Here is a 17,540-nt window from a genome sequence, read left to right on the forward strand (position 1 = left end):
GTGTTTGAACTGAATAAAAAGAAGTGTGAATGTCAAAATTTGAGAGATGCCACGAAAGCTGTGCTTAAAAGGGAAATACATAGCACTAAGCCTCTATATTAGAAAAGGTATGTCAATGAGATCAGCTTCAACATAACTAAGTTGAAAAAGAAGAAATGCCAAGCAGAAGAAAACTAAAACAGCAGATATCAATAAAATAGGAAACCAAAAACTCAGTGAAACCAAAAGCTGATTTTTGGAGAGTATTAATAAATTAATCTCTAGCTAAAGTGACAAGGAAAAAAAAAGACAAATTATCAGTATCAGGAATGAGAGAAGTGACATCACTACAGAGTCTACAGATATCAACAGTATAAAAAGGTTAATATCATAAACAACTTTATGCAAATAAACTCAGTAACTTGGATGAAATGGACTAATTCTATGGAAGGTACAAATTATCAAAGTTCACGTAAGAAGAAATAGAAAACCCAAATAGTCCTATATCTAGTTAAATAAATTAAAAGTGTCATTTAAAACTTCCACAAAGAAAACAAACATCAGGTCCACACAACTTCACTGGTGAATTGCCTCCAAACATTTAAGAAAGAAATAGTATCATTTAGGGTTTCACCCTGATATCAGGAACAAAGTAAAGATGCTTGCTCTCATCACTTCTATTCAGCACTGTACTAGATGCCACAGGCAGGAAAAAAAATGGTATCCAGTTAGGAAATGAGTAAGATAAACGGTATGTATAGAAAATCTGATGATATCTACAAAAAAGCTATTAGATCTAACAAGTGAATTTGGCAAGAGTAAAGAATACAAGAACATGCAAAAATATTTGTATTTCTTTGCACTAATAACCACTAGAAACTGAGATTTTTAAAACATCATCATTTTACAACTGCACCAAAAAACACGAAATAGGGATAAATCTGACAGAAATGCACAAAAACTGTACTTTGAAAACACTGCTGAAAAAAATTAAAAGAAGATCTAGGTAAATGGAAAGTTAAATTGTGTTCATGAGTGGGAAAACTCAAGATTGTTAGGATGCCAATTTACCTCAAGTTCCTTTATACATTCAAGTTAATTCCAATAAAATCCCAGCAAGCTTCTTTGTAGAAACTGACTCATTTAAAAAAGGACACGGGGAGAGCCAAAACAACTTTGAAAAAGAACAAAGAGGACCACGACTGCTTGATTTCAAGACTAATATAAAATCATAGTAATTAAGACAGTATGTTTTTGGCATCTAGAAGGACAAAAATGGATCAATGGAAAAGGATACAGTACAGAAATAGAATCATACATAGAGAGTTGATTTTTGACAAAGGTGCAAAGCCAATTCAATGAACAAAGGACAGCCTTTTCAACAACTGGTCCTGAAAAAAGTTTAAGTCCATACCCCAAAACAAAATATGTTGACATATTTTGCACCATATTAAAAAAAATTAACTCAAAAAAACTTAAATGCATAACCAAAAACTAAAACTTCTATTAGAAATCAAAGGAGAAAATCTTTGTGACCTTGGGTTACGCAAAGATGGCTTAGATATGACACCAAACGCATGAGACATACAAGATAAAATTGGTAAACTTCAGTTGATTAGAATTAAAAACTGCTGTTCTTCAAAAGACACTATTGAGAAAGTGAACACAAATAGTAGAAAATATTAACCATATATCTGATAAAGGACTTATAACAACCAGAATGAAGACCTCTTAAAACTCAACAGTAACCCAGTTTAAAAAGTGGGCAAGAGATATAGAGACAGGTCACCCAAGATGATATACAGCTGGCAAAAAGCACATGAAAAGATAATTAACATCACAGACCTGAGAGAAATGCAAATTAAAACCACAAGGAGATTAACACTTCACACCTACCAGAATGTCTATAATCACAGGCACTGGAGAGAATATGGAAGGACTGGAAATCTCATACCCTACTGGTGGCAAGGTAAAAATAGTACAACCACTTTGGAAAATGGTCTATAGTTTCTTAAAACTTTAAAAAGTTAAAAAGCATATACCTACCATATGATCCAGCCATTCCAATCAAGGTATTTCCCCAGGAGAAATGAAAGTTCACACAAAGACTTTTACAAGTATGTTCACAGTAGCTTTATTTACAATAGTCAAAAAACTGGAAACAACCCAAATGCCCATCAAGAGTTGAATGGATAAACAAATTGCTGTATAGCCATAAAATGTAATATTACTAAGCAAAGAAAAAGGAATAGACTATTGATAAACAACATGGGTAAATCTCAAAATAATTACACCGAGTGAAATAAGACCAAAAAACAAACAAAAAAAAGGGTACATTTTGATTCATTTAAAATTCTAAAAAATGCAAACTAACCTATAGTGACAGAAAGCAATGGCTGCTTCAGGAAAGAAAGGCAAAAGGCAGGGATCACAAAAAGGCAAAACAATACTTTTGGGGGTGATGGATGCTCATTATCTTTGCTGTGGTAATGGTCTCATAGGTGTATTCATATGTCAAAAAATTGTACACTTTAGATACGTGCAGTTTACTTTATGTCAAATTTTATCTCAATAAAGCTATTTTTTTAAAAAGGCAAGATGTCGGCCACTACACGTGGTATGAACCCATTTGTATAAATAAGCTAGGATGCTAATGTTTGATAATATACAAACTAATAACACTTCAGGAAAAAAATGCACCAGAAAAAATTTAACATAATCATCTACACCTGAGAAATAGGACTAGGACTCGGAGAAATACTTACCACTATGAATTTTTTTAACCGTGCACATTAAAAAAAATATACATACAAAAACTTAATTACTCGTACACAGGCATGACTCCCAAGCAAAAATTCTTAACCACTATCTCAGAATAAGTTCATAAAATGAAACTTCAGTTATTCAAATTTTTATATTAAACAATGGATTAAAAAAAAGGTTGGCAATTATTTTTACATCATTTTCCAATTTTTTCTCCTCGAACTACTAGTACAGAAAACTGGTAAAACCAATAAACCATACCTGGACATCCAATTCTTTGTCTCCTCCTTTCTCTTCCCTCTTGTCTAAGCTCCTTCTCTCCTCATCCACTAACAGTGGACAACTCAGACTTGTATCATTCATTCTTTTACAAAATTCCAGAGGATACCTATTTGGATGGTAACTATACATTCTGTATCTTGCACTCTTGACCTATTCCTGATTTCAAATCCTGCAACTACCTCAACTTAGAAAGTATCATTGCCAAATAAGAATACCTTCCCTAGAAAAGGCTCACTATTTCTCCCCCAATCTATGTAATATGAACTCAAAAAATAAGCCTAAATACTAAAGTATGGACAAACTTCTAGTGCACTATAGGGCAGAGAACATGAAAAAACAAAATAGCTCCTAAAGTATTCTAAAGAATTTCACATTGTTGTGGATAAAATTTTAAGAATTCTAAAAAATATTGTAAATAGTCACCATCACTACACTAAGGACACAGCCTCTCAAGACTACTCACACTTGAAAGGGGGAAATGTCATTCCATCAACAAGTATTTGTGTATGAGGCCTGGAAGATGTGCTAGGTTTGAAAAATTTAAAAAAACAGAAGACAAGAACCATGCCCCAACAAGGTAGACAGGTTTGCAAAAAAATTTTTAACATATTACACTGTTAAAATAAGCAAGAACTCCAGGAAATAAAAAGCCTAAGCAGGTCTAAAGGAGTAGTTTTCCTGGCCAAAAAGTGAGGAAAGATTCCAAATGATCTCTACCATAAAGCCTATTTTCCTTTAATGGAAAGACAAACCAGCCCTTAACTTCTGACTCTAATTTGAAGCTAATTGCCTAAACAAGTTTAAGTATCAAGATAACTGATTTCTAATGTGGCTCATTACTGAAATATGTATTTTAGTATTCATAATCAAAAGTAAAAAAAAACTCAGATTAATAGAATTGCATGATTTAGGTCAAATCACTTATCTGTCCATTTAAAACCATAATTTCCCCTCAGAAAATTGGGATATCATTTATACAGTCACCAAAAGCCATGTCTGAAAACATTTTTCAACCCTGAACAGCATTCATACCTACTTTAAAATGTTCTCACAGACTGCTTTTCTAGAAAAACTTAGTTTTTGTCTGTATAGATTATAAACTATATAACCCAACTTTTAAAATTCAACGAAACACTTTACACTTTTGTTAACTGTAACTTTCAAAAGCTAACTGAAAATTTTCATTAATGGTAACAGTAGATTCAGCAATTCAGTTTTCATCAGTTTCAATTTTTTCCTACCTTCACGCCAACTGCAACCTCAGTGACAATTCTGTAAAGAAAAAAAATAGTTTCAACCTCATTATTTTTCTAATGATCATTGCTGGACTCAAACTTTTTAGGGTAGTTCATCATTCATAAATCCTCCACTCACCGTGCAAACGGAAAACAAATACATAGATTGTCAGTGACACTTCTTTGTACTATTTTCAACTCGGTTTTCTAGAAATTGCTTTCAAACTTGAGATAAATTCACTAAACTTCCGGTATTTTTTAAACAACCCTTTAAATATCAAAAAGAACAAAACCCCAAGCAGTATAATGCCATTTCAGCAAAGCTTGTACACTTACATTAATAATTTAAAACTTAAACCAACTCTTTAGTTATCTTGATAGAATTAGGAAACATTAATTCCACTACTAATTTTTGTCATCAATTTCCATGTTTATCTGGGGAAACAGTGAACTTCTCCAGATTTATGTTTCATGGGGAAAACAATCTCTAGGATAATTTAAGTTTTGTTACTTTGTTAACTTTGATAAGGTCTTCCCTTAGTATCTTTTAAAAACACTAAACTCCAAAAAAAAAAAAAAAAAAACCAAACACTAAACTCCAAATACTTAATCAAAATAAACTCACATTTTATTTGGCTCTTCATATTTTGTCACTGATTCTAATAAATGTGCTTTTTAAATGATAGTTTTTATACCCCCAGAAGGCTGAATACAGCTGTATTTTCGCCCTCAAGGGTGCCTCTTTTCCAACAATTAGTTAAATCATTACGAGTCTCTTCAGATGTAGAGCATTAAGTACCAGGGAGACCCCGGTCCGAGTCATTTCCCAAAGCCCTTGCCTCACCTCACTCAGCATTCTATCTCCACGCGGGCCCTCAAAGATGCAGCACGGTTCTGTAGCTTTTTGTAGTTGTTTTTGTTTTTCCAGAAACCGGTCAAAGTGGCTTAAAAAAATGGCCCTGTGTTGACTAACTGCTCTTGTTTCTGCCATGGCTGTTGGCCTTTGCCCATGTGACTGATGTCGACCACAAACACTTGGTTTTTTTAGATGATTTAATTTCTGGGCCCTCTTGCCAAGCCTTGAATATTCTTAGGCCCCCACAAAAAGGCATTTTTTCTGTCTCCCACCCCCACTACCAGACTCAAGTGAAAACAAAGGAGTATGACATCTGCCTTCCCCCTTCCTCCCGCCGCCGCAGCCCTCCCCACCCCCGCCTTCCCCAGCGGCTCCCACTTAGCTTTCCCCCGAGCTCCCGCCACCGGCATCTCCCCCAGCCAGGGCGGGCCAGGCGAGGCCGGGGAGGTTGGGGACGGCTGGGGTGCACACAGATGCCTCTCTTCTCTCCCCCAGCAACCCCCCACACAGGTTGGCACTACACTCGCTTCCACAGGCGCGGCTAACCAGGGTTCGGGTCCCAGGTTACGGATCGAAATGGCTCCTAGAGGGGGCAGGGACGGGCCAGACGTTCTGGGGTTCCCACCCCATCCCCCGCCGCCAAGCCCGTACCCGCCCCCCCTCCGGGGTCGCCACCCCCGCCATCGCCCCAATGCCTCTCCTGTCTACAAGCCCGCTTTCTTTCTCATTTTCTCGACCGGAGCCCGCCGGGGGGAAGCGAAGGGAGGGGTGTGTGCGATGGGGCGGGGGTTGGGTAACGGCAGCCCAGCCCTGGGAGGGGCCGCCGGAGGGTTTCTGGCCGACCCCGGACCGGGCCGAAGGACCGTCCAACTCCCCTCTCACACACCTCCTCGCCGGCCCCATTACATACCCGTCCATTGCCGAACCGGACAAAGCTTCGCTCACAAGAACCGAGCCACGCAGCCTGCGAGACACACAAGCGGCGAGAAAATGGCGGCCAGGGCCCGACGGAAATTGCCGAAGGTGCCGGAGCGCACGGGGCAGCGCGCGGCAGCGGCGGCGGCGGAAAGAGCCGAGCGCGCCGGCGCCCGGCTGCGGAAGGCGAGCGGCGGGGCACGGGGACGAGGGGGAGTGGGCGCTGCCGCCGTCGCTTCCCCCGCGCCGCCGCGCGCCTGGAGCCCTCCGCCCTCCGCCCTCTGGGCTCGGGCCTGCTGCTGTGGAGCTCGGCGGCCTGGCTTCCTTCTGGACGGTCCTCTGAGAAGTCCCTGATGTCCTTCTTGGGAGGCGTGGGTGGTACACCTCTCAACCCTCCACACCCACTGCCCTGCACCTCAGGAGGGTGGTCCCGGGACCGTAGGAGTGTTCCCAGGCAGCCTCCACTTTTCGCTCCAAACCAGGTCCCAACTTGGCTACCCTCGACCTACTCAGGCCAAGGAAAAACTATTTTATAGCTTTCCTCTTACGCCATCTTTTATTTGCAGACCCTCTCCATCCTCTAAAACAAAAACAGATACAAAAAACAAAACACCTTTATCCCCATTAAATGAGACCACTGCTTATTGGATATCAGACTGAAACCTAGGCTTTTGCTTCCAGACACTTGTAGTTTCACGCCAACTGGAGGAAAATGTGATTCTCACCTCAGCTGATGATTAGTGGGCACCTGTAGGAAATAGTCACAATGCCCTGGATGGAAGAGAAGACCGGTTGAGCCATGTGGTGAAGAGTAGTTACGAAAAATGCTAGGATAAATTAGGATCTACCATTTGGGGGCTTGAAAGGGAAAGTGGGGATGAGAGTGGTACCTCAGTCTTCACCATTGGTTAGAGAGGAAAGGAACATTAAAGTGGGCTACACAAATTGACTCTCTTGTCCATGTATCTCACGGTCTCCATTTTGATTCTAATACCATATTGGACCTTTTCTTTAACTTGTTTTTCAGAGGTTCAACAAAGTTTGAACAAGCATCCATTTGGGAGAAATTCGCTCAGTGGGTGACTGCTTTGCCAGCAATTTACCCTCTTCTCCGCCCATCACCCCCAACCACAACACAAACACAAATGTACTTAAAATCCTGAGAAACGAAAAATATTCCCTATATTTCTCCAGTTACTCTCAGTGCCCAGTTTGGTTTTCCTATACATCCTTGATGCAACCCTCTTACCCCATTACTAACGGGAATTTCACTGTACTAAATGGTACTTTCTGTATAATTCATAAAATTATATTATTTTTAAGGCGGACAGAACTTAAAGAGCATCTTGTCCAAGTGTTTTGCTATAGAACTCTTCAAAGCACACAAATGTTAAAAATTCTTGACTTACCTCAGGGATTGGCAATCCTTAAAAGTATCTATTTCCAACAATGCCTTTCCTTTGCCTTCACCATTGACTTACAGTACATAAAGGACCCATTATATGCCATTAATAATCACTTTTCACCTGTTCGTGGTTTTGTACATGTATTTTCCCTCAACAATATGTAAGCTCCCAAAGGGCAGGAACTCTAGCATAATTTTCTGTATTCTCCACATTGACTCAATCAATATTGATCTATTGGCAAAGACAAACTATCTCCTGAGGGGAAGCCTATCCTTAGGTGCCAAAAGAAATTACAGTATTCACAAAAACACGTTTTTCTTTATTTTTTTTTCTCCTAATAAAGTGCAAGACTATGAACAAGCAATAGTCAATATGCTTGCTTATTTAAACCCATCACTATCTAGAAAAAATTTAAGATTCTTTACAAGTCAAGTCATATAAAATATCAGATGAAATAACAAAGTCAAATGAGAGGGAATAAGGCAAAAGGACAAAAGTATAATATGGAGTCAGGAATGAGGCTAATGCAGCAATGTATATCACAAAAGCATGTTGATTAAAAACTGGGTTCAAATTTGAGCTCTTTCATTTAGCAGCTGTGTGACATTAGGCATGTTCATTAACCTCTCCAGGAAAAAGTTTCCATTACTGAAAATAATGGGATTACTTTACTGAAAATGAAAATGGGATTAAAAATAGGGCCTTCATCCTAGACGGTTCTGAAGTCTAAATGCCTTAATGTATGTAAAACACCCCTCTAGTTCAGTGATGGGTTACAGTAAATATTCAGTAAAGGGTTCTATCATCATACTTACTATTTTTGTTATTAACTATTATTATTCACTTGACAAGAAACCAGTAACAAATTTAGCTCTTGGATTGTTAACAGCCAACAATATTGGTATAAATAAATCTATATAGAGATTTTCACAAAGGTTAAACATGTCACTGAAGTAATTAGATTGGCTGGTATCTAGTGGAATAAATCTGGGAAGATGTCATAGATAAATTTCTGAAACCTCACCCAAATCTAAATTTGTATGAATTTATGAGTGAACCATGGGGCAGATTATTAATCTCAACATTAGCAGATGGCCAGCCTTTTTAATATATGACAAGATTATATTAGTGTTTATGGGTTCCTAACAAAATAAGGCAATAAAAAGTGAAGTGCCTGTAGAATATTATTTTCATACCCATATCTTTTTTCAGTGTAATGATTTGTTCTTTCCCTTCTGAGTGGTAAATGTTTTGACCTTTTACAGAGATTTACACTTATGTGAACAATGATTAAATCTAAATTTCAGTGTATGCCAAGTCAAAATGAGATCTAAAGGATGCAATAAAAGTAGGAAATAGGATCTTGTTCATAATGTTTTGATTTTATTCCTATCTCCACCTCTCATTGGCTGGTAGTACCAACGACTTCCTTTAACTTTTTCATAAAGCAGTTTCTTCTTATGAGAAGAAGGAATAATAATATGATCAATTAGATCAGGTTTTTTGGTATGTATTTTTGAATAGGTGATATAAATTCAAAATAGGGAAAGTTAATTCAAAAGATATAAAAGCATATATAAAATGCCCAGAAAGGGCAAATATAGACAGACAGAAAACAGATTAATGGTTGCCTAAGGCTGAGAGTGAAAATGGGGACTAATTGTAAATGGACCCAGGTTTCTTTTTCGGCTAATGGAAATATTCTAAAACTAGATTGTAGTGATAGTTGTATAATATACTAAGTATACTAAAATTCATTGAATTATACAGTTAATATTGGTGAATTTCATAGTATATAAATTATATATCAATAAAGCGGTTACAAAAAGAAAAGGCATATACCTTCCACGCCTGCTCCCCAGCTACTGTATTCCAGAAGCAATCCATCTTACCAGTTTATTGCATAATGTTCTAATGCATAAATTGATTGCATATATAGTTTTAGTTTTTATTTTGAAGTAATAATTACAGTATACACTTTTCTGCAACTTATGTTTTAACTTAAAAAATATGTCATAGAGATCTTTCCTTATCAGTACATTTAGAACTGTCTCATTCTTCATATATGGCTGCATAATATTCCACCAAATGAGTAAATCATGATTTATTTCACTGGATCTCACTGATGAACATTTAGGTTGCCTCCAATCTTACTATTTACAAGCAATTCTGCAATCAAAACTCTTGCTTCTAAGTCATTTTCCATATGTGTGAATATATCTGCTGGAAAAATACCACAAACTAAATTCCTGGGTAGAATGTATTTTCAATCTTTAAAAATGCTATCAAATTATCTTCCAGGTCCTTGAGCCCTTGTGAGAAAATATTAGCAATTCCTATTGTAAAAAGGGGGCCTGATTTCTTTAATATATAAGGAGTTCCTACAAATAAAAAAGTCAACAACCAAATAGAAAAGTAAGCATACAAATAGAATATGGATAAATATTACAGAAAAGTAAAAACAAAAATGCTCAACCTCACTTATAAGAGAAATTCAAGATAAAACTGTACTAAGATACCCTTTTTCACCTGTCAATGCCCACCTGTCTCCCTCCCCAGCAGGCATAGCACAAAGCTTCCTAAGTACTGAGAACAAGGATTCCTTTCCACACTATCAATTTGTATAAAAATAGAATAAACACACTTCTAAATATATTACATTTGTATGTCAGAAAGTTTGTTCCCTATGCATTTCTTCTTGGAAATCTTCTGGAAGATATATTTCCCAATGAGGGAATACATCAGTAAAGAACATATGGTATCCAGGAAGCCAGAGATACAACATATAAGAGAGGAAAAGTAAATTAGATATTGATCAAAGAAGACCTAGGCCAAGAGCTATACAGTGGTACAACAGTGCTCGGGTTCCAATACAATATGAGAACAGAAGGCCCCAGGAAAGATGTCTCCAAGAAAAAGCATGGAACTTATGTAGACCAAAAATGTCTGACTATATTGAGCAGAGTTTTGTAGTGCTGTTGGCAAGCTTAGAGGAAAAAAATTAACTCTGAGATAAATAAAAAGTTGTAAGTAAATAAATCACAATGCACTCTGGATCAATCATAAAAATAGTTACATCTTCATAATAATGTAAGCACTGAATATTAATAAAATTAAGGTTATGAAACAATTTCATGGGAGGATAGAAGTATGGATGTGTGTATGTGTGTGTGTCTGTGTGTGTGGCAGGAATATAAATTCTCATATTCCAAAGTAGGAAGTCAATAGAATATGTCTAGAATTGATAGTTGAGAAAATAGCAAGTGAGCATATCACTCAGAAGCATAGAGGTAAATACCAGGAGAATCAGGGAAAAGAGTTCAAAGTGGTTGTTTCTGGGAATGGTACTTGGGGATAAGAAAAGGGTGAGACAGAAGAGTATAGTTTTGGTTTTGTTTATTTCATAATAAATCTTCCAGAACTATTTACTTGTTAAGCTTTGTGCATGTGTTACTTTGATAAAAATACATTTTACATTAAAAAACGAAAGGATTAGATGGCAGCGAGCAAAGGACTGTCTTAGCACAAACATTGCCTCTTTTGTATTCAGCAAAAGTGACTGCTTATCTACATGCTCACTGAAAAAAGCTCATCATAGCTGGCTGTCCTTCCTATACTGTGCATATAATAGAGATTATTCTTGGAAGAGAACACAATAGTTTGAGTGGATCAGCAGTTTTTAGAATGATCATGCATAAAGGACTAAACTAGGGGAGAGAATGAGAAAAGTAAAGAAAAATACACAGAAAAGTAAAAGATGAGAAAAAAAAATCCTACATACAAAGAAAACAACATCATTTTGCTTTAAAATATTATAAATTATGAAATGTTATAAATATATTATAAAATCCACATTATAAGTTATGTGGCTTTATGTAAATAGCCACATAAATGATAACTGACAAGCGATTTGCAAATAAAAATACAGGTTTTAAACTCATTCCTGGAATGAGTAACTCTTCCCAGCTGAATTCTTCTTTGATAACTTCACAAAGAAAGGAACCAAATAACAAATGGAAACCATCAGCTTTTTCAAAATCTTTCAATATCTTGAAAGTTTTAAAAGTAGTTTGGATACATTTGCTCCTTAACACTAGCAATGAAAAACTGAGAATTGAGAGCTGAAAATAGTTCAGATTTGGTTAAGTCTCTTAATTATTTTGCAATAGATGTCTCTCTTGGAGCATTGTCACCTCTGTCTATGATTCCCTGACCCCCTACACCCATATTCTATTAGAGAAACAAAGTGTCTTTTTAAGAAAAGAAGAATACGATTTTGTCCTTATTTAATATTTACAATGAAGTATGTTTACCAAATTTGCAAATCACAGATAATCTATACTAGGAAGATAGAATCAGCATTCAAGTTTATATTGAAAGGAATGCAACAGGAATATAGGTGTAAGGTCTCCTATTTAGGTTAAAAGAAATAGCTGCAAAATACTCTACACATTAGGGGATACATGGTTTGATGACAGACCCTATAAAGAAATCATAAAGTATTGAACCAAAATAATTATAATCTTAGGATTTGTTTATGAAATGAAAGTATTGTACTCAAATTTTGCCCACAGATTATGTTTAGTTAGAATAAATGTTAAGAAAATGTTAGACCAGGATAATTGTAGAGGGCGTTATTGTTGGCAATCTCAATGAGATGCACACTGATCACACTACTAAATACAGCCACCTGCCACCCTGCTCCAATCATCTCAGTCCCCCTTTCCTTGCTCTATCTACTCTTTTTATTAAAGGCACTCACCACATTCTAATGTACTGTATAATTTATTTTTTCTACATTTATTGCTTACCATCTGTCTCCCTCTGTTGGAATATAAGCTCTAGAACCAACAGTTTGTTTTGGCCTTGATGTATCTCACGGGCCTAGAACAAATTCCTGGCACAAAGTAGAGGCTCCCCAAGCATTTGCTGAAGGATGAATGAATAACTGAGCTGCTGGATCACCTACGTTCTGAAGACTGACTCTAGTAGACCTGCCAGTGATGTGAGCCAGGGAGATTCCTTTACTGCTTTATACATTTGGAGTAGGAATATCTTTTCTAGACAATTGAAAGCAAACTAGCCATTAAAATAGGGAAGGATGAGGGATTCATATCAGAGAAAGGATGTTTGAAAGAGTTGGAGATGTTTACCCTGCGGAAAACCAGTGAAGAATATGTTAGTCATCCTTAAATAAATAAAGGGCTGTCATGTAAAAAGAGGAATTAAGCATATTATTTATTGTTCCACAAAGTAGAATGGATTAAAGTTACAGAGAGGCAAATTTCAGCTCAGTGCAAGAATGAACCTTCTAACAATAAAAGTGCCTCACATTGGAATGAGTGGCCTCATGCTTTAGTCAGCTCTCTGTTATTATATGTTCAAGCAGAGGCTGAATGCATCCATCAGAGACAGGATGGAAGAGATCACTGCACAGGGCAGTGGATTGAACTAGGTGATTTTTTGAGTCCCTTTCTACTCTTGAATTTGCTATGAAGTATTTTGATGTGGGCACTTAGAGTATATTTGCTTAGCCCATAAATACATGTTCTTTCTCTGTGAACTATCTCTTTCTCAATTCCCTGACTCTCTTCACATGATGGGCTTTCAGCAGCCCTATTTGTAATGTGAAAGCCCAGTTCCTTTGGCCGTAGCTGGTTAGACCAAGAACGGGCAGCTTAGCAAAGTGTGTCAATCAAATTCTTCCACCTCGAAACTTAGATATAGGAGGAAAAACTCTCAGTCGGTGTTCTTAAGTGATTAGAAAGGTAACATCTTAACTCAGAAGTAATGGACAACTCTATTCTACTGTGAGCTAAGGAGTGTAGATAACTGGTCTGCAGAAGGAATAAAGGATTGAAGCTGATACAAAGAAGAGAGCAACACTAAGTAACAGAGACTATACTTGCACTACCTGGCTATCAGGCTTTCTAGTTCCTAGTTCCAGTCCTTCCTAAGGTCTTTCCCTTTCTCTCTTTCTTTTCTGTAAGTCAGTCAAGTTGTTTCTATTACTTGCAACCAAAGAGTTATAATCAATAACACTTCATTTTGCTTTAAAGTATTATTTATGTGTATAGGATCTGGGTTAATAAACTAAATCTTCTATCATTTATATAAAATGGGTAAAAATAAGATTCTGTCTACACATTAACTGTAACTGCATATACTGTCAATTAATTGAAAAAAAAATACGCTGTATGACATTTTTTTGCAATGTATTAGTTGCCTTACCATCATTTCCATCATATTAATACTTGAAATAAAGTCTTAAAAAATTGTGATAACAGTTCTAAAATGTTGAGTATTTGGGGGCTTCACAAATGAACTGTATATTTTTATTTAGGTACCTTAATGCTGTTATGTTCTGTTCACTTTTGGCGGGAGCAGGAGGTGGTAGTATTTTCTGTTCGGTCCTCCACTTAGCTTTTTTATTCTTTCAGGTTTAGTTGGTGGTGGTACCGTGAACATGATAAAACAGGTGTTATGGACTAAACATTTAAAAAAAATTGAGAGTGGCATAGAAGTGCAAGGGTAGGGAGGAAGGGCTTTTTCATTGATGCCATTTACCAATTACTCAGAGCAGTGACTACCAAGTTTACTCCCCCACCTCAAACACTGGGGTCCAGGAAGTGATACATAAAGAAACAACCAGAACCTTTTGGCTAGGTCTCCACCAAGAGAACTGGTCTCACAGAAGTCGGATCTGGCCCCTATGGAAATTATTTCACCTCTACCACTCTCCCCTCCCTCAGTACTTGGGAACAAAGTCAGTGATATGTTAGTAAATGTTTAAGAAGTGGCTCTCTGGGAGAAAAACTCTGATTTGTTATGTTTGTTGATTTGCACGACATAAATACTTCCACCATGGTCGGTTTCAAGCTACAAACATGACTAAACATGGATTAATAATCTATCCTAGCACAGTTGGCTCTTGAGGGTATACCTACTGATACAGGCTACCTTGTGTCTAGAACCCACTGCCAAAGAAAGTCAGCCTCAGGCAGTGCTTTCTGTCATGAATGCTCTTCTCTACATCTTCACAGGGTTTTCTCCTTTACTTCATTCAAGTCTTGCTCAGAAATGACCCTCTCAGATGGGCCTCCTTGGAGAATTTTATTTAAAATAGCAACTCTATCCCATTACTCTATTTCCTTCCTTACTTTATTTCTCTTCTTAGGAATTAAGAGCCTAATATTATATCGTGTATCTATATGTTTAGTTAATTATTATTTGTCTCTCCTCCCAAAGTACAACCTACATGAGAACAGTAAGTTTGCATTTTTTGTTCTTTGCTGCCCTCTCAACACCTAGAACAATGCCTGGCACAAAGTAAATAGTCAATAAATAATTGTGGAATGAATTAATGAACAGACTTTCTTAAATAAAGTGGTAATCATCTCTACATCCTAAGTGCTTACTTAGCACAGTCCCTGGACCAGAATTGGCACTCAATAAAAATGTTTGAATATATGAATAAGTAATTACATAGATATATAAGACAAATGAGCTAGAGTGGGAAGTTAGCAGAAAGGTTCATTTAGGAACATTATATTTCTAGTGATATGCCTGCATGCCAGATGGCAAATCTTTTCTTCCTTATCCTATTTCATAGCTTGGAAGACTGAAATACAGAAAAACAAGTTGACTTTACCTACATACATAAAATGTGCTGTCTTTCCATAAGGCTAGTAGGTAAACTCAGAAATGAAAGTTTGAATTTGAACCAGTCTGATATAATGGAAAGAACAATGGACTGGCAATTTATCAGAGTTTGCTATTCCTCTAGCTGCCTAAACTGAGTAGGATGAAACATTTAGCTTTTTTTTTTTTTTTTTTTACATTAGGTGAAATACCCCATTCAAACAAAATAATTTCTATTCCAAAGGTTTCCGTTCGTGTTGTGGTTGTTAGTGAGCTGAAGTTATTTAACTAATCCAAGTTTAAGTATATATAAAATAGCTGACCATATGCAATAGAAGATATTCATTCATTCATTGAACAAATATGTATTATTCAATAAACATTTATTTATTCATAAATATTTATTTGACCACACTATTTAATAGTGCAAATTGCTCCCTTAGCACACCTGATCCTCTTCACTCTATATTCATTTTCTCATAACATCTTCCAATATAGCAAATATTTTCCTTATTTATTATGTTGATTTTTTATTGTTTTTTTTTTTTTCCTCCCTCACCACTGCCTCCCCCTGGCCACTCACAAGGGAAAGAGCTTACTCTGTTCACCAATGTACACTGAGCACTTAGAACAGTACCTGGCACTCAATAAATATTTGTTAAATGAATGAAATTCATACTTTCTATGTTTCAGACACTATTTTAGGGACTAGAGATATAGTAGAGAACAAAACAAAGACTCTGCTCTCAAGGAACTTACATTCAAGGGGGAGAGCAAGAAAAAATATTTATGCATGTATGTATGTATGTCAGGAGATGATAACTACTATATCGAAAAATAGCAAGGCAGTGTAGAAAGAGGGTAATAGATGAGAATTGAGTGATAGGTTTCAACAAGGAGATTAGGAAAGGCCATCCTGATAACATGACATTTAAGCAGAGACTTGAAAGAAGATAAAGAGAAGAGAATGAGACTGCAGGTATGATAATCTGGGTTATAACGGTATAGAAATATATTGACTGTGGCTATTCAAAATTTTTGAAAATTAAGGTATCTAACATTTATTTATTTATTGAAAAACAATCATATTTCAATCTCTGTGCAAGATACTGAAAACAAACAAAAAAAAACTAACTGTCCTCAACCTCAGTTAATTTGATTTCTGGTAGAGAGAAGAGATGAGAAAATCGATTATTAAAATTCAGTGCAAAAAAAAAAAAAATCAGTGCAGCACCAGCACAACCAGGAAAAGCACAAAAGATGTCTCCCACACAATGTTTTTTTGAATGTAAGCTAGAGAATGTTGAGGATACATGATCAGGTTTTCTGGGGGGGGGCTGAAGCTTTCTGGTTGCCAGTAGACGAGGCAGAGAAGGCATCACCTATAGGGGAAACAGCATCTGCAAAGCAGGGAGTCAGGAGAGAATATCAAGTGCTCAGAACGTGTCCACAGAGAGATATTAATGGTGTTGAGAATTTTGGTGTAAGGAATGGAGAATGAAGATGAAACCAGATCCTAAAATGTCTGTATATACCACGCTGATGAGTTTGAACCTTATCCTAAAGGCAATGCAATAAGAAGTTGCTGGAAGGTTTTAAGCAGGGGAGGACATGGGGTCCTTATAAGATATTTGGGTAGACATTTAGGGTAGACATTGAAATTTTAACTTTTTTGAAGTCATAAGACTATTTCATAAAATTGTTACCTGTTGGACACATTTGATATCTCAGAAGGGAAAAAAGCCAATACAATGAATTTATAGTTTCTCTTTAACATTGGAATACATCAAGGATATTTAAGCAAGATATTTATATTAGTTGCTTTTTCAGGAAAGTATAGCCTGGAAACTATCTTTGATTTGAAGCTTCTATAATAGGCCAATAGGATATTTTCCCACTGATATTATTGCTAATAATATGATAATATTGCCTTGATTTTACCTGGTAAATGCAATGGACTGATGGACTTTCCTTTGGTATTAATGAGAAAAACAGTTTATTTATATCTCATAAAAAAACTATCCTTTTCTCACAATTTCTATAAATACAGAGAGGTTTGTGAAGTTTGGGCAGGAATAAGCAAAATCTTGTCCTTGAAGCATAGAAGAATTTGCCACTCAAAATATGCCACTTTGGCAAAAGGATGATTTTGAGCTGAAGGCAATTGAGAAGCAAATTTATAAAATGTAATCTGCTCTCCTATTTGTCTAAAAGCAGGACATAAATTTATAAAGATGTCCTTCCTCCCCTCCACTAGGAACAACAAAAGTGAATCACTGGAGACAACTTTAGACCCTTATCAGCCTGGAAACAGCACTGGAAGAATCTACATAACAACTTTACTAAATAGCCTTTATCTATTGTTAGTTTCCCAGATATTTGCCTTCCCATGATTTGAGTCCTAGAATCTCAAGGTGCTTTTCCTTTGTCTTGCTACTTCTTTAAAAAAAGTATTATTCCTTT

General features: G+C 36.5%; 1 protein-coding gene across 4 annotated transcripts in view; it reads right to left on the reverse strand.

Moving 5' to 3' along the window:
* The window catches only part of PTBP2 (polypyrimidine tract binding protein 2), a 94,122-nt gene extending 87,951 nt beyond the window's left edge, over positions 1-6,171 (reverse strand). For all 4 annotated transcript variants that reach the window (XM_032423062.1, XM_032423058.1, XM_032423047.1 and 1 more), the window contains exons 1-2: positions 6,026-6,171; positions 4,266-4,296 (exon numbers count right to left, since the gene is read on the reverse strand). In XM_032423062.1, the coding sequence (XP_032278953.1) occupies positions 4,266-4,296; positions 6,026-6,033 (39 nt within the window). In that variant the 5' untranslated portion in view covers positions 6,034-6,171. The remainder of the gene's footprint in view (positions 1-4,265; positions 4,297-6,025) is intronic.
* Between the last annotated feature and the right edge of the window lie 11,369 nt (positions 6,172-17,540).

This window comes from Phoca vitulina, unplaced genomic scaffold (genome assembly GCF_004348235.1).
Source record: "Phoca vitulina isolate PV1807 unplaced genomic scaffold, GSC_HSeal_1.0 scaffold2, whole genome shotgun sequence".
In the NCBI taxonomy this organism is placed as follows: Eukaryota; Metazoa; Chordata; class Mammalia; order Carnivora; family Phocidae; genus Phoca; species Phoca vitulina.